At 41.5% G+C, this 27,049-nt stretch overlaps 1 protein-coding gene across 2 annotated transcripts in view; it reads right to left on the bottom strand.

Annotated features, from left to right (window-relative positions):
- Positions 1-27,049, bottom strand: part of CERS6 (ceramide synthase 6) — a 136,082-nt gene that overhangs the window by 82,409 nt on the left and 26,624 nt on the right. For both annotated transcript variants that reach the window (XM_072874753.1, XM_072874754.1), the window contains 2 exons: positions 15,043-15,148; positions 11,859-11,989 (listed from right to left, as the gene is read on the bottom strand). In XM_072874753.1, the coding sequence (XP_072730854.1) occupies positions 11,859-11,989; positions 15,043-15,148 (237 nt within the window). The remainder of the gene's footprint in view (positions 1-11,858; positions 11,990-15,042; positions 15,149-27,049) is intronic.

Genomic DNA, 27,049 nt, shown 5'->3' with positions numbered 1-27,049 from the left:
ATATAAAGCTGGGGGAAGAAGAATGAAGGGGGGGACATCCCGAGTTATGGCATTTGTCTTCTCAAGTAACTGTTACATGTGATGGAGTCCTGCTTTCCTGGAGATGGCTGCCGATGGGAAGGAGTGAATGAATTCCTTGCTTTGCTTTGCTTGTGTGCACGGCTTTTGCTTTGCCTATTAAACTGTCTCAACCCATGAACTTTCTCACTTTTACCCTTCTGATTCTCTCTCCCATCCCACCGGGGGGGGAGCAAGCGAGCAGCTGTGTGGTGCTTAGCTTCTGGCTGGGGTTAAACCACGACAACATGGCATGGACATCTTTGCCTGTCTGCTCCAGCAGGACAGCATGGGAAGAGGGCTAGTGATTCCTGACACTTAACCAATGTTTTAATTTCCCCCCCAGTCCCATGTTTGGGCACAGAGATGTCCTGATGCCCAGCTTAAAAAGAAAAAACAGAGATCATAGACCAGACTCATACATGAGCATGGCAGATACGGTAGGAAAGGAATCATGAGGGAAACTGCCAGCCTTGCCCAGTTCTGGGGTCTGTTTCACACTAGTCCCAAACTAACTGGAGCCTCTTGAGCAGCATGCCATGGAGTTTTAAGAAGTCTACTCCCACCCTCCCCTCACCAGACAGTTCAGCTTTTGAATGCTGATAGGATAGCAGGGCAACAAGAACGGAGCCAGACCTAGTATTTTACTATTCAAAATTGAGAAATAATGATAGGAAGAGTTAGATAAAGGGTGTAAACATAGCCATAGGAGCAGCTGTTCAGCAGAAAAGCATTCATTCAGCCAGTGTTAATCTAAGCACTCTTATAGAGCTGGCAGCAGGAAGAGATGCACTTAGAGGACGGCATGGCACACCATGCCCTGCTCCACCACACCACATCCTCCCACCCTGCCATGTCAGAAGGGGCCAGGTAGCTGCAGCAATTTTCCCCACTTCTCCCCTCCACCACACCAAAACCTGAGCTTTCACATTAGATGCAAGTACTACCCATGCCTCCCCGTTTTCCCTTCTGTTACTCGGATGCATGCATATTCCCCATCACCACAAGCAACAGTACTCCAGCATGCTTATGTGACCACCTTGTGACCCACAACAGGAAAATGTGACTGACAAGCACCCTATGTTTTTATGCAGGGTGACCTTTAACCCCAATAAGTGTAGTGTGCTGCCCTACAAAACAGCTGTACTGCCAGCTGTCTGGCACAGGGCAGGGCAAATGGGAGGGCAAGGACGCAGAGGTCAGGGAGGTGGCCTTTACTGCTTACTAGAGCTGCAACGGTAGCCTGTGCTGCTGAACTACAGCCTGAGCCAGCCTATGCAAGTACCCCACAGCACAAAAGTGCATAATAAAATCACAAAAGGATGTATAATTAAGCTACTTAATCCAGCTTGGCCACCAAAGAAATGTGAATAGTCCAGAGCCTAATACAGATGCTCTGAGAGGCAAAGCTGGAGGCACAAACCCACGCTGTAGCTGCCAGGCATGATTGCCCAGACTACGCATTTGGAAGTGCGAGTGCTGAGCAAGCTGTGCGTTGGAGAGGAGGTATGTGCAAGATGTTTAGTCCTGATTCATCAGAAGGCAAGTGTTAGGGCAGAATTAAAATTGCTGTCAGCAGCTGCGCTGTGTTCTCACAACTTTAAAATTAGGACAGCTTGCCAACCATTAACTTATTCATGTGTCCAGGGACTCAGGCTAAAAATCACTAAATTTTATGTAACTCAAGGCAACCAGTACTGTCTTACCCTCTTTCTCTTGGAGCAGGGAAGCGATCAGTGAAACAGCTTTGAATGACACCATATGAAGAAGCATATTGACACTAAATAAAAAGCTTCATCAATACTCTTCTGCACCGACTTCACATGTGGCTTAGAGAGAAACATAATTCAACTCAGCCTACCGTTGTATCAGACGAAGGAATCAGTAATATACAGAGCTATTGAGTGCTACTCTCAAGAAGCAACATCTCACCCTCATGTTGTAAAACAGAGCAGGATTTCTGTCTTAGCTTTATATACCCAAACATGACTCCAGGCCTTTTTGCATAGCACTAGTTTCCCTGACGTGAGTCTTGGTATAAACGCCTCATTCTTTTACCTTCTATTGAGGCCTTGCATTCAAGCACATCTCTCTTCCTTTTCTGTGATGTTATTAGATATAATACTCTTAAGAGAATAATAGGTCCTTGAATGTATCAATCCCAGAGTCTAGATGTAACTCTTACAGTACTGTGATAAAATCGCAGTATTTTACATGCTTACTATAGATAACAATTGCCAGACTGTCTATTGCTACTCTCTACACTTTAGTTGCCACTTGCTAGATTACTTCAATTACAGTCTCCTTTTTGGCATCCATGACTCATCTCAACTTCCCTACTACCTGCAGCTATAATAAACTCTTCTTGCACTTAGCAAAGGTCACATCTTCCCTGTTCTGGAAAAATTTCACAGACTCCAACTCCCTCCACATCTCATTGAAAACCTATGTCCTCCCTCGCCAAGCTGCCTCAACAAATCTGACTCTGCCAACACCTAAGCCCCTACTCCCTGCTACGCCCTTCATGCCACAAATGCAGTTTGCTCACATGGCTCTTCTCTTCCTTACCTCTGTACTCCAGTTTCAGCATGAGTGATACTTTATAGTTAAAGACTTAAGATTAGTCTTCACAACAGTTTTCTAAGCAAACTATGGATACAATCTATTTATCAGCACAATACCAAATACTCCGGTTGCCCAAGTAAACAAACCAATCTATTTAATTACAAATTACTGCTGAATCATTGCCTCAGGAGAGCAATGAATTCCATGAAAGAAACATGAAATCCTGTTTAATGACTCAGAGTGTGAAAAACTGTTTTCACTATTCAATTTTCAATATGCTTTTCTTTTTCATTTAATAACTCCTGGTTCTTGCACAATGAGATAGACAGTTGCTGTTCTCCATTTATTTTCTTTATACAAGTTATCATTTCCATATGCTTTTATCTTGTACTAAGGCAACCCTCTCTCTTCTTCCACTGTCTCTCTGATCTCCTGCACAATCCTTGTAGCATCTATAGTCACTGTGCTGCTATTTGCATCTGCGAAGTACCACACTTTCACATTACATTTAATGAAAATTTTAATTAAAAATGGCAATGGAACAGTCTGTTCTGCTCACACCAGTCTAGCAGCACAATGGGAAATAGTGACAGGCAACTCAGCTCTACAGGTTTCACCAGTAACAGTTCTATTCCCTTCAAAGACAGCTTTCCCTGAGTAGTGTAAGAACTAGCCTTTGTTGTTCCCCCTTGCCTTACACTAATACCATCATTAAATCTGTATCACCTGATGTATGAATCCTTACACAGACATTTCATAAAGTTCAAGGTTGCAAGAGATCAACTAGTTTGGATGGGCTCATATACACAGTGCTCAGGGATGGAACACTGCATAGCACGAGCCCAGGACCTACTTTACATTCATATGAAATACAGCTCTGAAACGTCATGAGGATTTGTGGGGTTTTTTGTTTGCCTTTCTTTTCTTCCACCCTTACAAGAAGGATCCACGTTTCTGAAATACTAAGATTCATGTATTGCACCTCGCCAGAATGGTGTTTTTATAGCCTGACATCAAGCATGTGCTGCTTGCCCTACGGCACAATGTAGAGGCACTGGACCTGCTTGGATAACAAGACTATCCCAGCTGGAAGAGTCAGATTTAGGAAATTTAATATCCATATCATCTGTCTGGAGGAAACCCTGGAGTGAATTAACTTTTCAATGAATTATCCTTTCAATAGTGCCTGCATTCCGTTTTGGCAAGAGGTAGCAGCATCACCACAGAAGGGAGTCCAGTAGCAAATCAGTATTCATGAAGTGCAGCCCCTGGGAGATGAGACCGCATGGGGCAAAATGGAGCATGACAGTGAAGGCACACCCTTATTTTCCAGCTTTGGTTCTATTGTGAAGGCAAAGGTGACTTTTTTAGACATTATTTTGCTTCAAGTAAATGAGAGTTGAGATCTTCAAGCTGCTGTTTTTAGAGACACTTAATGTAATGAAAACGATAACAGAACCTCACAAGTTTGATAATACCAAGAATGCATTTTTGTTACTAGTTGTTCTTTCTCTAGCATTTCTACTTAGAAATCACACAGCAGATTTATGACTCCTTTCTTCTAGTGGTTAAAAACCAAACCAAACAAGAACACGTTTCTTGCTTTACAAGCAATTTATGGCTATTTAAGAGCCACCAATTTACTTTCACCAGCAGTTTTATGACACACTGCTGCTAGATTCATTGACATGAAGCTCCCACATCTTTTAATGGAAAGATATACATTAGTTACATGACATTCAGTAAAGAAAAAAAAAATTAAAAAAGTAATCAATAAAGACCTTCAGAAAACACCATTAAAGTGGTCTTTACTTCTGATGAAGGCTGTCAGACTCAACCTTTACTGGTTTTTCAAGTGCAACTAGTACAAACCAGTAAGGACGTCACATGGGGAAAAAAAAAAATCAAAACAGTGGATGGGGCTCTGTGTGTGTGTGTGTTATAATAAAAAATAAAAATGAAATTGTTGGTTCCAACCACAAAATATCCTGCCAGCTATCAAGATTTATGCTAAGTGAGAGTAATTTCTCAGATAATTAATTTGAAAAGGGCACATTGTTTTACAAAGACAGATTACGTGGCAGTTGCTCCTCTTTCCTTTTGATATAATAAGCTTGGCACAGCTGGAGTGTACAGACAGCAGCGGCAAACAGTGACACTGGAAAACTTCTTCAAAGTAAAGTAGGATCCTCAAAATTTATTTTGCAGAGTGCTACACTTTGTTGAGTGGATTTAAAGAAAAATCTGTGTTCACACTGTCTAGCCTCGACTTGATGCTCCCGTAGGTTAAAAGAAGTTAGCTTGGGCAACTTCTCAGCTTGACACTGGCACTTGGAAAAACTGGGTCAATTGCAGCAGCTGACAGCTTCCCCGGCTTTCCCTTTACAGGTCTGTTTTAACACCGTGGTGTTTTGAGTGAGCAGCTTTGGGGAAACATCCTTGTTGCCTGACCTCAGCCAAAGCAGTCTCTTGGCTATAAACCCAGCTATTGTGCTTCAAGGAATAATACTCCTCTTATTCTTCCTGCCCAACTCCCTTTGTTTTAAGGCCATAGCAGGGAAAAAGGAAAAAAAAAATAAATCAAAAATCTACATCCAGACACAGAGAGATGTACACAAATATACATTTCCTACTCCTCAGTGATATCACACAATACTGTGTCCTTCAGACACCACTAACAGAAATATAAAGTAGCTGCTCCAGTATTGTAACAGTTTCTGTGAAGCACCAGTGAATATTTCACTCAAGGTGACAGAAAGCTAATTGAAATACTGAAAAGAAGTAAAGAAGTTAAGGATCAGCAAGAAAAATATGCAAATGACTCACTTTTTTCACCTGTATAAACATTTATCAGTCCTATAAACTGTTTCAGTACAAAGTGTTCCAGAAGAAAGAAATCATAGTAATTACTTAGAGGCTTCCAGTACTACGCCTCATTGCAGAGTTTGTTGCTATTTCACAATGACTTCCAGAAATTTTGGATTTTCCTTGATGCTTTCTCTTTCAGGTGAGACTGCTGTCCTATGATCATCTGTCAATGGAAGCACCTGTTCCAGGAGCACCTGGATGCAGCAAGCAGCCCACAGCAGGACGTTATGAGGAGAAGGAGCAGCAGAACTAAATATCTGCCCAGTTAAAAAAAAAATAATCCAGAATTATAATACCAAGGAAAACCGCTAACTTTTTATCAGCATACTAGTTAGGTGTGCAGTTTCACTCTCACCAAGCAGCCAGTTGAGTTACCAGTGCTTTAGATCTCCTGAACAGACCAGAGCAGCAGGGGAGAGGTTATGCTTTGTAGCTTGTGAGAGAGCAAGAAGGAACAGCCATTCCTGCCCCATGGAAAACAGCAGAGGAAAACGGGGGAGATTTGGTAATTCTATGGCCATTGAACAGTAACGATCACACTTGCCCCAGAGCACGTAGCATGGCTTTACAGACCCATCCCCTTGTTCTCTTTTTCTGGTTGTGAAACACGGGTTAGTCCATGTAGCAACTGAGGCAGCTGAAAACCTGTATTCACAGATCAGAATTAAATGGACCCATAATACCATTTACCACATATTTTTGCTTGCATCTCAAAGATCATTGTATTCAGCAGTGTTTTAGAGGCTGACTTAAGAGTGCCTGAGGCTATTAGAAATTCAGAGCTAGAAGCTTTTTGACGCCTATTTATTTTCTAGTGCTTTACTGCTACACACAAAGCACAGACTGATGAATTCTTTTACGCGCTTTGTTAAGATTTGTATCAGCACAGTTCAGAATTTCAACAACCAAGCAGCTGTCTCAATTTCTTTCCCTTGCATAGTTATTTTTCCAGTTCAGTTTTGTAGGAGAGAATTGCTCTGCTAGTGGAGAAAAGCAATATGGCCAAGAAGTTGCAAACTGCCCATAAAATTTTCACACAAATGTGCCTGATAAGCGGAAAAAAAATATTCTGTATATATCTGTCTCTATCTATACACATATATGTGCACACATACGTATATATACAGCTATAGATAGACAAAATCTCCCCAACAGCAACGTGCATAAACATAGTTTCAATTTCTCAGGGAAAAGAGTATGTTCTGGCTAGGAGATGAGACAGAGACTCTTCTCTCCCCTACATCAAAACTAAAAGACACCCCACTTACAGATACTTTAGTATCCAAGCTTCTTCTAGAGAAGAATGAGGAAAAATCCCCAATCTTTGCCTCTTCAGTCTGCACATTTCCATGTTTTCACATGCAGACTGTTGCATTAACTCAAAAAACCCTCTTGGCCATATGTTTCTGCCAGCCATTCCTTGGAAACCACGTAAATGTCTCTAATAAACAGCTTGCTTAAATATACATAGCTGTAGGACACACAAGTCATGAGCCTGATGACATTCCAAAGTCCGAGGCTAATATCTTAGGGCATTACAGGCTCTTTCCCTTTGCTCCGGACAAGGGAGGAGGACAGGATGCTTGCTCTTTCTATACTATTCAGTCTGAGAAAAGCAGACATGCCTACGCACTGGTAGCGTGAGTAGCAGCGCAATACACTGAAACCGGGAAGAAACTGGTAGTAGTTTAGGAATCACTACTGCATTGGCTTTCCGACATGTCAGACATTAACAAAGAGATTCTTGGATCCTTTATTCTATCTGGCAATAAGCAAAGTCACCATTCATGGTCTTCCAAGAGTTACATCCTCCCAGTCATCCCCAGCATACCTTGAAGCCCTTTCCTCACTAGCTTATCCCATTCCACTATATTCAGATGCAACATTCTTCCTTAAGACATTTTTGGGAACTTATTTGTGGTCAGACACCTTTTTTTTTTTTTTTAAATTAAAAAAAAACGAAAAACATTTCTGTGCTTGAACTATGGTCCAGCAGAGTTGTTAGAGCATTTGATCCAATCTATATCACCTGCCTAGAAATAGATTTATAGTCCCCTGCAGACACAACTTTTAGCCTTGTAAAGTACTGCAGATATTCTCCACTAATAACACAGAAACCACACAAGCTTCAGAAAAGATTCAAGGTAGTCCACCTTCTGTGTTTTCTCATGCGCTGCATACTCAAAGTGCAGAGCACAAGGTCCTTACCCTACTCTTGTTCAGAAGAAAGCTTGTCTTTCCTTGATGTTAGGCTGTGCCCTGGGGACAGAGAGAAAGGAATAGAAAACAACAGAAATGCATGGCAGTAGAAAAGTCCACTTCGCACACTCAGTTCACCACTTTTTCCTTATCCATTATGCACCTTGGATCTTTCAAGTTGAGGAAAGGAGCAAAACTGCCTAAATTCCCACAAAAGAAAGAAAAGCTATGGACGGACTCTCCCCTGCAGCTAATATCGTAAGCCAAGTGCCTGAGCATTGCAATCTGAGGTTTTACTAGGTGGATGCCTTTCCTAGTGACTACAAACCCTCTGCTGTTAACTCCAAGTTTCATGTCAGAATCACCAAATCCTTGAGAAATAACCCATTGACTTGCTAGTAAAATAATCCTCAGCACCCCATTTATTACTGTCTTTCTGACTAATACTGTATCATGAATCATCACCTGGTGAAATTATCTATGTCATATTTCATATAGGTACTTATCACTATAAGATCTGAAATCTTAAGCAGGTACGTGATGCCACTGAAGTCTCACCATTCCTGGAGTCTCCACAGCTCCAACAATCAAACGGCACCTTCTCTTTCAGATTGACACACAAAACTCTATGGGGTGATTGCTGGTTAAGGTCCCTGAAAAGTAATTTATTTTCACTACAATGCTGTGGCACAAACAGTGTCTATAGACAAAGAGATTTTATTACTGCCTTTTTCCTCATAGAATCACCACCTGCTAATGCCCAGGACATATGATGAAGGCTGGCAGCAAAGGAATGATTCTATTTGGAAAAAAAAAAAAAAAAAAAAAGTGTAGGTTTTGGAGTTTGTCTGCACTCTGTTTAGGACCAGAATTGAAGTTGCGGGGGGGGGGGGGGGGGGGGGGGAAGGGAAGGGAAGGGGTAGAGAAAGTGAGAAATCCAGGACAAGAAGAATCTAATGATCAAGTTACTGTTTTAGTCTGTTTGGGCCTGGATCTTGGATGTCATTCATCCCAGCCAAGCGTGTTTATCATTGAGTTTCACTCTCAGCCTTTGTCCTATTGAAGCTCCTCTACCTTAGACAGTACTCACACTACCCATTTGGCAAGAAAGATAAGGCAGTCAGAAACAGCCTACGGCCCTTCTGGCACAGCTGCCTTCTCCTTTGCATCATGGAAAAGCCACTCTGGGCCCAACAAACACTTTTTCTAGCAGTAAATTGAATCATCTCCATGTAAAAAGAGCTGGAGCTCTTTAAGCAGCTCCACATTTGCTGTGGGTTCTGTCACTTTTCTTCCCAAGTCACAGTCAATCAATGCAGTTGCCAGCAAAACTGAAGTCTTCTCTGGAAGGACAACAGCAGCTCAACAGTTGACGGTGTAGGTGGGGATCACTGTCATTTTGCTTGCTCTGTACCTGCTTGCTCTGTGCCTGCATAAGGGCACATTTTGTTCTCTGTCAGGGCCATGAAACTCTCCGCTGGCGCCCCAGCTACTGAAGACTTGGAGTGCTCCCCTTCCCACAACTGTCATGGGAACATGTGCTTTACGCAGCCTGGAGCTCTGAAGCAGCTGCCACACATGGACTCTTCATCCAAAAAGCCACCCCATTAACTCAATGGCTGTGAAAAGGCTACAGACCTCATACAGTTTGCTCCAAACACACTGAAGTGAAGCACCCTGATTTAACTAGACAAGCATTTAACACCCATACTGAGGGGGGAAAAGGGTATCCCTGGCTTCCCAGTGCTATTCTGACTACTTGCCAACAACACCATCCAGCACATGTGATGGGATGGCTGGTGGCACACAATGCACCGCTGGAAACGCCATCAGGGCAATGCACACACGGTCAGTTGGATAACACCGCATTCTCACAGCAGCATGTATGTATGGAAATGGAGAGGCAACTCCCACTGCACCTTCTGCAAACCACGAGCAGAGAGAACCTGAACTATCCACTTACTATTATTTACGCTCCTTGCTTCTTTTTGGAAAAGTATTATCATTACTATTACACACATTACTATTACACACATACTGCAGTAATGCCCAATGGCTCTCTCTAAACAAAGCTGGCACTTAATTCTGTCAGCATAAGTTAATGACATTCATTACAGCTTGACCTTACCTTCCAGTTTGCATTCATAGCTGTCATCTGCATGCTTTTTCCATAATGTATGCCACAAAGGAGCAAGTTCAGCACGCATAACTTTTCTATCTGTGCCTGTATTTCATGGTACCTTGAAGCTTTTCCTAACTCTAGGTCAGCCCAGATGTGCTGGCACTAATGCAAGAGAGTGAAGCCTTTGACCTGAGTTACAGAAGCAGCCAAATATACTGCCCAAATATGCTAGCTCTAATAGTAATACAGTTTTAATTTTTTTCCAAAATTCCACAGCCTTTCGTACAAGTTAAGCAGACAAGTGTATATATTACAGCTACAACCCTGGTAGAAAAAAAGGTTGTTCTTCACTGATCTCAAAAATTAGTATCTCTAAGACCACCAGCTGCTGGCAACAGGATGACTAGGTTTACCCATAATCTGACCCTGCTTGCCTTTATTAAATATTAAGTAGGGTGGATTTTAGCTGTACCAATGAAAGGACTAAGGCATTCTGACAGTTAAGTTCCTCTGTTTATTAAAGGACAATCATCTTTAGACAATTTATCTTTCTTCTTCTAAAAAAAAAAAAACAACCAACCCCCAAACCCATAAACCACAACAAAACTCTAATTCTCTGAGCTAGAGAGACAATATGCTTAACAGTAACTCTTCTAATTTCTCTCCTATTCAGTCCTTAGTTGAAAGTAAGTATCAGTTGCTACTCGAATAACATTTCATCTATGTTTGGCTTTAGAAAAAAATGCCTTAACACATTATTTATTCAGGACCGTATTATGAACCTTCCTGTACGTCTCCACAGGAAAACAAAGTGTAAGGAAAATACTTAGGAAACCTACAAAAGGGAAAAGTATGAAATATATGTAGGAAATCTGCATGAATGACTGATACTCTCTCTTTCTCTGGTCTGCAGTGTTTTTGTGATTTCTTTACTTGCAATTTCTTAAATCATTTAAGAATTGTTAGGAATAAAAAAACCCCAAAACTTGGGAAAAAAAATTAACTAAGATTTGCTTTCTAACTTAAATAGGCTTCCTCTGTTTCTGCTGACATTTCTATGTCACGCTTCTTTCCCAGCTAACAAAAAGTTTAACTAGAGTTTTAAGCCAGCAATAACACAACTACTTGACCAACAGGGTGTAATAAAGCCAATACTTGTTTATGGCCTCAGCAATAGTTGCCAAGTGTCTTGATTTGGAGCATGTAAAATTTGCCTTAAATGCACGACCTTCCACATCAAAGGAACAACACGCAGCAGTGCTAGAGGGCTGAGTCTTGGAATTAATGAGTCTTTCAAATAAACTAGCATTGTTCTTTGTGTTTTGTTATGAATTCAATGTCTATCAGTCCTCCTTTAAGAAAACCATGTAAATATTTTAAGTAGATTAAATTTTCCACGCTCTTTCAATGCAGATTAAGTATTAATATGTTAAATCCAGCTGGCATGGAAATGTAACTCAGATACTAAAAACAATGGAGTCTAATTAGAAAAATAAACTTTATGTAGATAACCAGTCTGAAGAGCAACTGCGTGCTGGGAAAGATTCCTTAGAAGTAAACCCTGGCAGCTGAAAAATAACTTTCTAAAGAAAGCGTAGGAGCCTTTAGCTTCTCAGAGTTCAGTGCACCCAAGGAAATGGGCTAGTAAAGGGGACAAGCCTGGGATGAGGGAAAAAAAAAAAGAAGGGGTTTAACAACCCAATTGGCTTTTATCTTTACTCCTCCATCTCTCAGATCTCTGTCAGCTGTAGGTTGTGCTGTAAAGACAGCTTCCCAGCCTAACACCAGGCGATTTGTCTCAAAGGATAAGGCTGGCACCCTGTCAGTATAGAATCACAACCACCTGATTTCCAAAAGCTTTTCACCATTGAAAGTACACAAAAAGTACCATCTGACTCCTCCAGGAGAAAGGAGATTGTTTTTCTCATTCAAGAAGTTATATTCTACCAATTTTCTACCCGTCTACAAAATTACCCGTGAAGAACAAAGGGGAAAACTAATGAGAACACAGGCTCAACAAGACTCAAAAGAGAACGCGCATCCTTACATGCTCTCACAGAACTTTGTAAGAGTGCTGGGCTTTTCCTGGTTGCGTCTTTGTCGAAACCAGCGTTGAATGCTGCGTACATCCCAGTCCAGCTGCTTGGAGAGGCCCTCCAGCCTCTTCTCATCTGGATGCTACAGAACAGAGAAGGATAAAAATTATTTCTTTGCCCAACTGAAATAACTCCACTTTAAATTGAGAACCACTGTAATCGCCCCTCGATGTCTTAGAGGCTGCCTGCCAGACACATGGATACATAGAAATAAAATTACTTTCACAGAAATCTCTGCTGGCAGATCCACATAAAAATAAGTTTACAGTGACTATTATTAACCTAGAAGGACATATGCTGTAATATTACATGCAGGTTATTACTAATAAGAAACTTAAAGGGGACAATGGGATGAAAACTTGCTTGAAACTTTGAAAGTGATGATAAGTAGGGATAAAATGACATGCATTTCTCGAGCAGCGGGGCTTACAAACACGCCCCTGCCTGCCACATGCTATGCCTGTTCCATCCTCCTGCGTCAGGACCTTCGTCCTATCGACTGTTACAGTACTGAAGATTGTTTGACTGACATGGAAAGAAGATATATCCCATGTTTGTGCATGCTACTGTTAAAAAATGAGGTCATTAAACAAAGTGACAACTTCAAAAGGAAAATCACCTTGACAACAAGGAGAGAGAATTTTTTTCTGTAAAATTAGCTACACACAATTATTCTCCAAAGCAGCAAATGTGGAACTCTCATTCCATTGGAGCAGCTGCAAACCAGTGCAGAGGTAAGGCAAAAGAAAATGAGCCTGTCCTTAATTTGACTACTATATGGATAGAAGAGTGATACAGGCCACATTTCCAATCATGCAGCAATTCTACACGTACAGTACTGCATGAGGACTATTTATATATTTCTCCTGATCACAGTCTTTTTTAAAGAAACAGAAAAAAAGCTTTGGGACAATCTGTTTTCTGGAGCTTTAGCTTTATTTCTACAAGCCAGTTACATACATTGAATGAGATACAAGAGCTGCCATGATAAAGACTTTTTTAAACGTTCCAAGAGGTAAAACAGCAAAGCTTTCATCAGGCTGAAGTTTCATCTATCAGCCTCCAGGAAAAGACAGGAAGGAAAGGGAAGGAAAAGGATAAGACAAGAGGAGGGTGAAGTATTTGCCATCCATCCCAAAAAAAGTTTTTTAATCAACCAAAGTAGCCACTAGTTTTTCAATGGAAGGTGAAGAAAAGCCATTCTCTGTAACTTTAGAAAAATCAAATGACTGATGCAGCTCTTGGGAGCTTGACTAGAGAGAACTGCTGCACATGACTCAAAAAAGGTGGCTAGCTAAATTGGACAGTTGCTTTGAGAGCAGCTACCAGACAGCCCTATCAAACTCTTGCAGGAAAGTAGATACTTTCCTTTGGAGCTCTTCCCACTCATCTCTGTGCACTGGATGTTGAGAATTGTGTGTGCCAGCTCCTACCATGACTCACAGGCATTAGTTAGATCACTTCACACACTCAGGCCCCGTGTGTCGGACTAGCAGATTCTGCAAGGGGGAGTGGGGGGGAAATCCCATTCTTCCTCCAGCTGAGTCTGGGTGAGAGCACATGCGCTGCAGCTTTTAGAAACAAGGTATGTGCGATTCCCTCTCTGAAAACAGGACAAAAAACACACCAAGTGCAATGGTGATCTCAGGATAGGGTAGGACATACAAACAAGACAGATCCATTGTGTACTTCACTGTCCCTGACACTGAACCCAGCTTTCCCCTCTATAACTCTAATACTCTCTGAAGTTTAGGCTGATGCCTTTGCTGTGGCGTGCCCAGCTGCAGCCTGGAGCTGAGGTGGGACTGGGAAGTTCCTGGAGCACAGTGGCTTCGTCCTTCAGGCCTCCACACGCCTTTCCACTACAAAGCGGCTGACCACTGAGGTTTTCAGGAGATGCTAAAGGACACCTGATCACTGCTACGGGAAAGCTCAGGATGCTTCAAAAGCATGGACAGGATGACATAAAGGTTTGGTTGAGATGTCATACAGTGAGAGCTGTAGAGACAGACATAAGTGGTGGGGGAAAAACTTGTACAAAAAAAATCTGCAACCTCTAAAATATTATTTGGTCAGTTTCCCCCACTTTTCTAGTCCCGTCCCGTCCCCCCCCATTTTCAAAGGACATTCATCAGAACATAAACAGCTGGGACACCAGCAAACCACCATTGCCCTGTGCTCAGGCAGTTCTCCTAGAAGGACGAGCTTTGAAGTTTCATGGAAAACACCATAACGACAATCTTACCGGCTCACAATTTGCTCTTTTTTCAAAAAAACCAACAATTTCCTGGAAATTTCTAAAAGATAAGCAGCAAAAAAAGTAGGTGGCCATATGGCACCTACAAAGTGTTTCTGTAACAACTTTTTTTGATTAAAAGCTTACAGGAAACTTCATGAAGTGATGCACAACTGCTCAAGCTAGTATACCAATGACAACCTTGACATTTGCATGTTCTGATTTTAGCTGTAAAAATGCAGCACTGCACTTAGCAGTTAGCTTTGTTTTGTTCAGACATAGTTGACAGTGCCATATCACACTTTATACGGTAAATATTTTAGTTAATGTCGTGGTTTAACCCAGCAGGCAGCTAAACACCACACAGCCATTTGCTCACTCCCCCTCAGTGGGATGAGGGAGAGAATCAGAAAAAAGGTAAAACTCCTGGGTTGAGATAAATACAATTTAATAAGACAGAAAAGGAAGGGAAAATAATAATAATAATAATGATAAAATAATATATAAAACAAGTGATGTACAATGCAATTGCTCACCACCTGCTTACCAATGCCCAGTCAGTTCCCGAGCAGCGGCCACATCCCCCCCAGTCCAACTCCCCCCAGTTTTTGTTCAGCATGATGTCATATGGTATGGCATAGCCCCTTGGCCAGTTGGGGTCAGCTGTCCTGGCTGTGTCCCCTCCCAGCTTCTTGTGCAACTCCAGCCTTCTCACTGGCAGGGCAGTATGAGAAGCTGAAAAGTCCTTGACTTAGTGTAAGCACTGCCCAGCAACAACTAAAACATCAGTGTGTTAGCAACATTATTCTCATACTAAATCCAAAACACAGCGCTATACCAGCTACTAGGAAGAAAATTAACTCTATCCCAGCTGAAACCAGGACAGTTAAGTACTCTACCTTTGTAATAGCTGTGAAAACTTTTTCCAGGATAGCATTAGGTTGAGCTTTCTGTGGTCCGTTGGCTTGGACTTTAAGGCCTAAGGCACAAGGTTTAGCAATGAACCTGTGAGAAACAGAAGAGTGAAAAAAGAAAAGTGAAATCCTTCAGTTATTTACTTCATTACTGTTACCAATCAATGACGTGGTAAATGCGCAAACATTATAACCCTGCCAACAAAAACAATACTTATCCTTACAGCTCAAAAGCAAGCTCATACAGGCGATTGCATTGCAAAGTAAGTAACATCACTCTGAAGGATGAAAGGAACTCTGTGGAGCACATGAAACGGCGGTTTTTCTTTCATGTTGTGGAAAAAAAAAAAAAAGGATAGAACAAAAGCATAAGAGGAATGCCTCCTAGAGGAGCACCAGCTAATGAGAAGAGCAAGGCAGCTTGCAGACACGAGGAACACATAATATTCTCCTCCAAACAGAGCCTTTTTCATAAATCAGTTTCCAGAGTAGCTACTGCCTCAGGACTCCTTTTGCACAGTGGAAACTCAAAGTCCTTAAAGGCAGCAAGCACTAAAGCTGCCCAGTCAATACAATTTTCTAAACCATAACATTTAAACAGTGTTGAGCCATGCCTCAAAGACTTTGCTCTTCCTCCAAACTCTTCTGCTAAAATACAAAGCTGTCACAGATCCAAACACCAATCCATAAGTTCATCCAGTTTTTAAACTGGGTCTCTCTGATACATTTTAGAGATTAGTTACATAACTTACATTACATACACTCAAAGAAGACCATTCCACTCATTAAAAACTAAATTATTTGTAACAATGAGTCCAACTCAGGAATCGCCATGAAAGGTACAAAGTCTGTATAGGAATCACATTCATATATGAACAGTATGAACTTCTGCCATCTTTGAATTATGTAACTCTTGATTTCACTTAAAAGGCATTTCCTAAGACTTCATTTGCCAGCAGGGACCAAAACAACGCACTCAGTAGTTAAGAAGTAGTTCCACGTTTATCCAGCTGAATGACCACAAGCTCTTAAAAATCATGGAATATTTATACCCATTACCTAAAACGAAACACATTTGCTGCTTCAATCTGGTATTTCCTACAGAGAAATATAATTTTTTTCTTCCTTTGCTGCTTATGTTTTTCACACGGACTGGAAGAATGGGCACGGGACCCAAACCAGAGCTCGCCCACAAGGAAGCAAAGTGCAGTAAGGCCATGTACAGGGTACACAGCTGCAAGACACAGGATGATCTTGGCCAACTATGTCTGGGAGGAAGGGACAGGGAAAGTTTAAAAAAAAAAAAACCCACAGAGGTCTCTCTCCTGATATGCTCTTGTGGTCTTTCTCCACTTTTGGAAAAAAGCTTTAAAAAAATCCCCTCAAGGGAGTGTTAATTCCTAGTAGGACACTCAAGGGAAATAAAAGAATTTTAACAGAAACATTTTATATGCCTGCAATACTGAGTAGGTCTGACCACCAATTCAAGTGTGCATGAGCCATGTCCATGTGACTGCCTTTGGTGCAAGTGGTAAAATTTAAGAGATATTTTTTACTCTTCATACAAAAACTCTAAAAGTTCAAGCTATGCTTTGCAGTATAAAAATTTTCAAGGTTAAAATAGAATTTTAAAGTAGAACTTAATCAATAGGATCCCAAATATCACACCAGGTGCCACAAAAAGCATAATTAACATAGTTCTCACCTATAGTTTTCCATAATAATTTAAATAGATTCATAAGTAAACAAAACAGAATTAATGTTTGATACATGTACAAACTACAAGCATTTTGCCAAATGCTGCATTTCTTAGAAGCACTATTCATTTTTTCCATTTCTGCTATACAATTCCCCAAGCAGCCTTACTGAAACCCGTGGGACTATTTATTGCATAAGGTACTGCAATTAAGAGGGAAGAACTGAGCACAATTTAGTATATTGCCAGCTTTTCTCTTTAAAACATGTACATCTGAACAAACACCACACTAATATCTCTTTTTCAATGGATTCCAGTACAGCTGAATTGAAAGCTGGCATTCAGTTACAGAGAAATTAAGAGACAAGCATTTTTTGCCGAATGCAGCCCCATCTATTCTGGATCTAGAAATGAAAGACCACCATAAACAAGGGAATTCAACTCAGAATTCAAGAACCTTTTTATAGGCAGCTTCCTCATTCACAATCTAAAGCCACATTTAAAACCAAAACCAAACCAAAAGCCCACAGCCAGCCAGTTCAGATAACATGAGTTACTGCAGAGCATCAAGTGGAAAGCACTCAGCCTTTGCAGGCCCATAAACACCACACCGTCTGCCTGAAGACAACAAGCATATCTGAGTGTCCTACACCCCCTGAAGGCTGGCGCTGGTTTGCATTTTGGATCCTGTCTGTTCTTCTCAAATTCATTATTTACGACAGTGACAGCAAGGCCTCATACTCCACCCCAAACTCAGAGATCAGTTTTTCCTCTACAAAGGAGTCAAGAAATCCTTTGCAAAATGATCCCCCACCTCCCCTAGAGCATGAAAAGAAGCACCATTTCACCAGAAGTATGTAAGTTTGATCAAGTACCAGTACCATTTTGGGTTTCCCACTTGCCCTTTAACAAATGCCAACTAGACAAAGTCAGCTGCTATTACAACAGATGAATAAGTAGAAAAAGGAGAAGTAAAAAAAAAAAACCCAAAACCTCACCCAACTAAAAATTAACTACCCTGGTGGAGGAAGGCAAACGCCAGTTGGGCGCCACTTGCTGTTTCCAGCCATCGCAGCAGGCACAGTGCTGCCTACAGGGAGACGAGGATCCACCCGGCTGTCAACCCCAGGGAAAACGAAACCCCAAACCCACAGACTCTTCAGAAGCCATTCCCACCGCTCCACACTAGATGTCCAATTCCTCATGTTCGTAAAATTACAGCTTAAAAATATGCTGGTTCCACTTCCTGGGCACTCCACACCCTGTAGAAGTTTCTCTTTAGAAATACGAACAGCTCAGATCTGCAATGAGCACAAACCATCCTGGGCACATCAATTGGAAATGCAACTGCAGTATCACTGATAAACTAACCTCTAATAAAACAGTAAGGAAAATGCCCCCACTGACTCCCAGAGCTCTTTCTCTTCTCCTTTACTGGTTATTTGAGCCTTAATAATTAATCACCATGTAACCCTTTTAGTTTACTGCTTTTCATCTTGACAAAATACATCATTTTAATCCCAGAATTAACTAGAAATGTTAGCATTGACCCTCATAATCCTTGTAGGCTGATGTTCATTAGCACTAGCAAAGTCTGCATTAAATAAATATTTTTTTGAGCAGAAAAGTAAAAGGATCTTTTTTTGTGTGATTCTCTGGATTTTACTACAAATTAAACAGCCCTACTCGTGACATGTAATCTTTGCCCTGAATCTGGCCAGAAGCTAATACGTAGCAGCTCTTCAGTCACCTGGGGCACTGGAAATATGCCTGTAGGGCCCTCCTACAGCACGTGAATGTAGTGTTTCCATACCAGCAGGTCATCTGCCTTTTCTGAGCTGATCACAGTGGCTGCCTTTTAGCAAATCCATGTTTGACAGTTTCTCAGCAGCTTTGAAGATGCTCAAACCACCACAGAGCCCACAACAGGTAAATAGGGATTATTGTTTTTTTAAACAGCCTAAAAGGTCTGCAAGAATTAAGGCTTTCCAAATGGGGGGGGATTAAACTAACAGGGCTAATGAATATTTGATTCGTGTAATTAAATATGCACTTTTTTTAAATGAGGAGATATAAAGAAAATATTCAATGGCTTGTCCTAAATTTTCAATTTAAGAAATATATCAGTCTTAAGATAACTGACAATGTTAGCTGGCAAGGGATACATGTTAACCAGTTCAAAGCAGGTTTGGATTCCTTCCCATGCCCTTTGAAGTGATAAAATTGTACTACTTTGCAATGCTTATTTGTCAAATGTTTCTGCTCTATTTAGAAACTGACTTCATTTCACCAAAATTCTCTCTAGAACAAGACAGCAAGAATCCAGAAATTGAAAACCATAAGCCTTTCTCCATTTTTACTGAGATAAATAAGCAAAAGAGGAAAAAAACCCCAAACAAACACCAAAACCAAAACACACAAACCCCACAACTCTCTCCCCTCTCCTAAACTCAAACCTCACAAGCTGATAACAAAGGGGCCCAGGAATGGGGAAGCAATAGACTGAATGAAAAAAAAAGTCCGCTATAGTGCCGTCCCATCCCCCCGAAGGATAAAAACTTACCATCTGATCTTTGATTTTACTATACTGTCCTAATATAATCTGCAATAAAAGCCATTGAACTCATGTCCAATTATTTTTACAGAAGGATAAGGACAAGATTATCCATTCACGAGAACCTAAATCAAGATGAGGTTCTTTGACGTAGATGAAAAAGGGTGTTTTACACTCTTGCATTTAAAACTGGCATACCTAAAATAAATCACCATCATGAGAGATGGAGCTGCAAGAAGTCTTAGTAGGACCCAAACCCAGGAATCACTGCCAACAAAATAAGCTTAGCATTTGTTTGTTTGTTTAATTTATGGACTTCCCCTACCAGATTTAGTAAGCTGTCCTGCCATTCACATGCAGTAAGTTTTAAATGTTGTTGTATGTCAAGAAGGTTTCTGAAATCTGTTAAATTTTTAATTTAAAACTTTCAAATGACGTGCACGGAGACAAGTCACCTGTCTGCTCCTTGACCTCGAAACCTGTCCTGAGGATTGCAAGTGAAGACTGAATTCATTTCAGTTTCTGACCTATTACTGTTGTTTCTTAGTTTTGCATCAACCTTCTTGCTCCTCCTGAGTCTTGTTAAAGCAATGACTTTTTCTATCTAGGTCTAACACATTTTAATGGGTAATAGGCTCCATAAAATCTTCTTCCCACAAATTGGGAAGCCTTTTTCCCTTGACATGTTTCAAGCACAGAAAGCTTCTTCCCTCGCTTTATTTTGTGGCCAACTTCAACATGGAAGCCCACTCGTGAATTTTCATCAGTGCAAGAAAGAAAAGCTAAGCTAGTGCACATTTCACACTTTTAAAAAAATGTTTGTTGATCACAGCTTGAACCATTCCTTTTTGTCTTTCATTTTTATCAGAAGTAGGTCATATTATGGACCAACAGACAGGACTAATGGCCTCTTATTACAGCCCAAAACTGAAGGAGCCCATCCATCCCCTGACCAACAGTCTATTTTCTGGGAAGGTACCTCAGCCTGGCACAAAGTATCTGCACAAAATCACCCTGGAGACTGCTCCTACATAATCTGTGCTAACGGATTAAAAATTTCATGAAGCCATCAGGCAGAACCCTGGCTACAAAGTCCCCATGAACACCAAGAATATGCATTTTTGCTTTAGCTTTTCATGTCCACAAAGACAATTAGTTAATTGCTTGCCAGTGTACGCTGAGAGTTTGAATCTCCCTTTCCTGTGCTGAGGATGCATCACATGGAGAAATTTGAGAAAACTACAGTGAATGTGAAGTGTGCAGAGCATCTCCGAGTCATCTCCAACTATAACAAACTCTCGTTTGAGCTAAGTGGTATACTCTGATTACATACACACATACAGCATCTCTGTGAACCTGGTAAAAAACTCTCACTTGGACACAGGCATAGTTCAACTGGTGCTTGCATAAAAGACTGCTCATGTTGTTAACACCAGCCAACTGTGAGCTCCATAACAAAAAAACCAAGCAAGCTATTCCTGCAAATTATGTCTGCCAAATCTCATAGTTTCCTATCAGTATATTTACAAATACCAGGGAAGGCAGTTATAACCAGGAAACATTCCTCTCTGTGTTAAAGAGGTGCCGGGATCTGTTTTGAAGAGTCTGGCTCCCTTTTTGAAAGACTGATGCAGAATAAATTTTCCCAGCTCATCTACTTTATGCTTTCTAAACACAGATTATTCCAGGGACTTATGATTACAATTGTCTAACTTGTTGGACATTGCTTGCTGGTTTTAAACAGAAGCAATCTAAATTTGCTCTAACTACAAGGATGAGTGAAAGCAGAAGCAGCTTGTTTCTGAGCAGACATTCAACAGATCTACTGCCACAACACACAAAAACAATTGCTGAATTTGTTTTGTTATTTTTGTATAGCTGACCTACTTAATTCAGAAGTTACTTGTACTACTAATAAGAAAAAAGCAGAAAAATCTTAACAGTCCTAGGACAAATTCAGTAGATAAGTAGGGTAGTCACTTCAGCATACCTATCCCAGCACTGATTTTGGCTTTATGTTTCCCAACACCTGCTACAGAAGGCCCACCAGGATACAATGTCTGAAGCACAGGCGGGGTCTTAACCCAGTTAATGTCATCCAGTAGCTATACAGGAAAGTTAACTTCACTGAAATTTGCTGGCTGAGCTGGGAAATGAGTCACAACCCCCGCAATGAAACCTTTCAAAGGTAAGAACCTGCCTGCCCAACCAAGAAGTCCAGCACACGACTCGGTATGTCAGCAAGAGCCTTCTGCTGCTGAGCATCGTTAAGTGCTGCCTCAGAGGGCCGTGCACAGGAGAGCTCAGAGCCAACCCTTTCAGAGGGGACCTATTCCCAATCCTCCTGAAATGACTTCAGAAAAGCACAAATATGCATCTGCCTTTGATCTGAGAGGTCCGATACTTTTCCTTCTCTTCTTGTTAGAGATGCATTAGCTGTTATTTCCACACCAGCATCATTACCCCATACCTCTCATCAACTTATACAGACGAAGCACTATACTGTGGAAATCATGTGTGTTTCTAAAAAATAAAAGCTAAGCAGCTTGCGAGAGAATTCAGCTTACTGAATTAATGAGGTTTTGTCTTTCTTTGGCTCATATTATTAGACAGCATTTACACTCACTAGAGGGGGGGAAAAAGATTGCTGGAAAATCAGTACTTTGGGGTGGTATCCCCCCATCCCCAAGGTTTTGAAAGCTTCTCGTTAATGTTTTGACCTGAGAAACCTTTCCAACAAGCAAACATGTTTTTGACCTCAGCATTTCTACAAAGTATTCTAAGTTTCATTAAAAAGCTTTAAAAAAACCCCAAACCAATCAACCAAAAAAAACCCCCACCCACACGTTGATCACCGATGTTCTGCTACTTCTTAAACACAGAGCTGGGAAGCTAACTGAAATCCCTCCTAACAAAGGGCATTGCTCATCTCTCATAACAAAAATCAAAGTACACGTCAAACTGGCAGCAGAAGATGCATCTATTACAGTACTTGGACCTCAGGGATCGGGGCTGGCAGCAGCCTGCAGTGCTGCTGAGGGCTGGTGGAACTAATGGTGTGGAATGAGAAACTGCTCATCTGAAATAAGGAAGCGCAATCCAATACTTTACTAAGTGCAGGTATTTGCTAGGATCTAGCGTGGGCAGAGTCCTAGAAGCCAGTGGTGGCAGAAGCCGATGCATCGCTACATGTGGGCTCTATCAGGCTTGCTCCATCGGCCAGATACCCCTCTGGAATATCAGTCGCTAGTACTCAAGTACCACCACAGCCCCTGTAATGCTACAGCACCACTCCCATGCATTTTTCTGCCTTTTGACAGAAACTATTCTTTCCTTTAACATATCGAAGATGGATATAAAAGGCAGGCTAAAGAATAGCACTACACCTGTAACACTTGATGCAATAGGAGTGCTGACACGTACACATGTTAACTGTATAAAACTGCTCCATCTCTGCTTGCAAGAGCAATGCTTCACCTTCAAAAAGGTTTTAGTAATTTTTCAGCTGGGAAGCAAAGTGCCCTATAAATTCAGCATATTGTCCTAGCAAAACAGCATTCACCATCAAGTGTTCTTCATACTTCGGATGCTATGGAAGTGAAAAATTGTTTTATACAGATCAGTTTTAGAAAAGAAAATTTGGTCACAGTAATCTGCTTGGGGGCAATAAGGGACTCAAGGGCTTCCATCCAAGAATATTTTCACATAATAGAAAGTTTCAATTCACTCAACAGTCTGTGAAAGGTAGCTGTGATAAAAAAAGGGATTTAGTAGCTGCATTTCAGCTTGCAGGCTTACTGATTAGTGCAGTGCACTAATGCACACCATTTTAAGTAAATAAAACAAATTATACTCATCACTCAACAGCAGTATTATAAAATGTTTTGTCCTACAGAGTTACTCTAAAGGAACACGACTGACATGACTGACCTGAACCATTCCATTATTGTAAAACTGTTTCTTTTTTGCAGCTTGATTTCTCACATTTATATTGTCCTGTCTTTTTTTTTTTTTTGACTGAACATACATGTCTAAAAGTCACATCTCCCCATTGTGCAAAGTCAAAAATATCCCCTTTTTCCTGAGATTTTGCTCCAATCACAAAACCCACGACCGGTAACATCTGTTTGGCTTGAGCTACCTTTGCATGTCTGCTAGCTCCCATCACAAGCTGCAGGCCAGACCCTGCTGATCATGGCCCCGACTCCAGCCCCCGTTCACACACACTGTCAAACCCTTTTGCCTCACTGATCTGGCAAACCTACCTAATCCTTTCTCTTACAAGTGGAAAGGTTAGGGAGAAGTCTATCTCAAGCTGTCGGTTAGTTCATAACAGGACTGACTGGAGCAGAGGGTGTTCAGCCACCAATATGGGAAAACCCCAGCGCAGCCTCTACCAGGAGAGGTCCAGTTGCTTGTCCAGTTAATAAGTTCCTAGGAAAATGGGACACAAACATGTGTGCTGGTTTTGGCTAGGATAGAGTTAATTTTCTTCATAGGAGCTAGTATGGGACTATGTTTTGGATTTGTGCTGAAAATAGTGTTAATACAGGGATGTTTTAGTTACTGCTGAGCAGGGCTTACACAGAGTCAAGGCCTTTTCTGCTTCTCACCCCACTCCACCAGTGAGCAGGCTGGGGGTGCACAAGAAGTTGGGAGGGGACACAGCTGGGACAGCTGACCCCAGCTGACCAAAGGGATATCCCACACCATATGATATCATGCTCAGCATATAAAGCTGGGGGAAGAAGAAGGAAGCGGGGGGGGACATTCGGAGTGATGGTGTTTGTCTTCCCAAGTAACTGTTACGTGTGATGGAGCCCTGCTTTCCTGGAGATGGCTGAACACCTGCCTGCCCATGGGAAGGAGTGAATGAATTCCTTGCTTTGCTTTGCTTGCGTGCACGGCTTTTGCTTTACTTATTAAACTGTCTTTATCTCAACCCATGAGTTTTCTCACTTTTACCCTTTTGATTCTCTCCCCCATCTCACTGGGCAGGAGTGAGTGAGCAGCTGTGCGGCGCTTAGTTGCCGACTAGGGTTAAACCATGACATAGGCCAACAGCTTACAAACAGAAATAGCCATGTTTTCCAAACATGGAAGCACTTTTTTTTTGTTTTGTTTAATATATGCATGCATAAAGCTGTAAGTATTTCAGTTTCTCCTGACACTCTGTGAGACCAAAGAGCTGAAGCGGGGAGGAACTGCATGCTCTCTGCTCTCTCCAGAATAGCAACAGGAACTGCACAAATGTAGAGAAAGGTCACAAATAAATATTTTTGCAGCCAGTTGTCTAATGCTTTCTTTCTTTGTAATATCTAAAAATAAAGAGTTTAGTCACTCTGTAACTTTCCAAGTGCAGATGAGGCAGAAGGAGAACAGAATGGAAGGGGAGATGCACTCCATTCCCCCCCGCCTCTCACTCACAGTGCCTCCTCTCAGCTGCCCTCCACCGGCATCAAGGCTGTAGAAGGTATGGATGATACTATGCTGAAGGTATCACTCTCACCCTTTTTACACACAGTAAAATCAGGATACACGAGTCAGAGTCAGTGGTAAAATTCAGGTCTCCAAAATTCTAGCCCACTGCTACAGGGCAGCAGAGATAAAAATATTCTCCCAACTTTTAAAAAGCTGTGGCTTAGGGACTTTCTAGACCAAAAAAGGCATCTTTGCACGCAGCAGTCCCCAAAGAGCTGCCCCTCCCTCCTCAAGCTGCACTAGTAGCTCACTGAGCCCATGCAAACTTTTGACACCCTGTAGCAGAGCTCCCCTATGTAAATTCAGACTGTGTGAAGACAACCATGCCCCTTCATTTTGAACTTGTCACCCGCCAGTTTCATTTATGGTCTTTTACTTCTTGCACTGGGTAAAAATGAACAGTCAATCCCAATGCATCCTTTCTGTGCCACTCCTGACCCTACAGATTTTGTCTCCTGCTCCCCTCTGCCACCTCCTAAAATACAGAGCTCATACGTACCACTATTTCAGCAAGTCTGGGACAACCAAAGCAAAGAGCCAGCCGTAAAACATCTACATATGAAAAGACACATGGCCCAAATGGGATTAAATGCTGGACAGAGAAGAGGGCAGGAAGAAAGCATATATATAGAAACAGAAGATTGACAAGTTGATTTTTAAATCACAGTAGGTCACCCCAATACAATGACTCTGTTCTAATACACTGGGCCCTGCAGCATTACTTCATCTTTTACTTTGGTCACATTTTCAATATGTGACCAAGGAAGAAAAAAAAATTGTGAGCAATACCTGTGCCTACATTAAAGCCGTAGTCAAGTCATACCATCCATCGGACTCTTGGCACGTACACACACTCTTAATGCAGCTCTCCATCCACCAAGGCAGCTTCCAAGATGCAAAAAGAAGCTGCAGTTACCTGCCACTTGGACATGACCAGAAAGTTGCCAAGTGGCTCAGAGCAACTGCCTAAAGAAGTAAAAGGCTCAGCAATCATTTTGATAAATAACGTAACTCTGCCCACTAGAAAGCCAATGCTACTCCTCCAGGTTCTTCCACAGCAGTTCTTGGCCTGGTCATTAAGTGATAGCTCATCTCATCAACGTCCTCTTATATTCTAATATATTTTCCTTGCTCTGATCTATTTACTACCAGGGGGCAAAATAATGAAAGATGTAGTTAAAAATTCTTAGTGATCACTCTAACAACAATCAGTCCATCTGGTATTATTACAAAAGACTGTAGCAAGTCACAGAACAGAACTGGACAGTTCAGCAATGCCTTCCTGGAAAATATTAAAAGGTGTCTGAAATGTTGAGAAATTATATTGCTCACCTAGAACAGGAACTCATTAAGTTCCGTCAGGTTAGCATGCATTTTTTGAAAGCAGAGAAGATAGAAGACGCTTTATATTCAATGGAACATTAAAAAAAAAAAAAAAAAAAAATTAAGTCCTCAAAATGTTTCAGTGCTTGTCCGGCTCAAGGACCCCTCCCTGCTGCCTTCCTCCATGGGTTCTACAACCAGTCCCCGAGCAAGTGCAGGTGCTGCATGACCGGCAATGCCCAAACCTCTGCCCATCTGCTACAAGTGTGCATTTGAGTTTGAGCAAATGACCCAGCCTGCCTGCATGATGTATAGGCATGCTCTGTTCCTGAACGTTGTCATCACACCACCTGGGAGAGGCACAAACTTCAGGTCTTGAAACAAGAGCACACACCACAAAGTATTTAAATATTTGTAAACTTCTTCTTTGTCCTCTTGGGAGTTTGGCTCCTCCACCGCGGGTGGGCTGTCATGGCATACGACAGAGAGGATTTAAATATGTGCCTCACTCTTACTGACAAACCAGTACCTCTGGTGCAAATCCTATTTCTCCCTACATCAGGAGGTAGGGTGTGTTTTGGGAACTTTCCTGCTGATGAAAGCTCACACTAAATCTTTCCTCTAGTGAAGACTGTTCCCTTTGAAGAAGGAATAGGTCATGGATACCTCACAGTAGGATGGTTGTATTTCTGTAAGTACTTGAAAATGGGATGGTTGGTTTCACTTGGAGGTTAAGCTTTCACTCCAAGAGCTAAGTCACAAAATCATCAAACCTTTTGAGGGAACTTCAAGATGAACCAATTTTCATCCTGGCTGGCAGATATTAGTCACACAAGATGATCACAATGGTATTCATTCACTATATTTTTTTTATGTATGTGTGTGAGCGCATGTATATATGTATATACACACATACATATATAAAGCATATGTAATGG

Source organism: Ciconia boyciana, chromosome 10, assembly GCF_034638445.1.
Source record: "Ciconia boyciana chromosome 10, ASM3463844v1, whole genome shotgun sequence".
NCBI lineage: Eukaryota > Metazoa > Chordata > Aves > Ciconiiformes > Ciconiidae > Ciconia > Ciconia boyciana.
The sequence above is the reverse complement of the archived record's forward strand: the minus strand, read 5'-3'. Positions and strand labels throughout refer to the sequence as shown.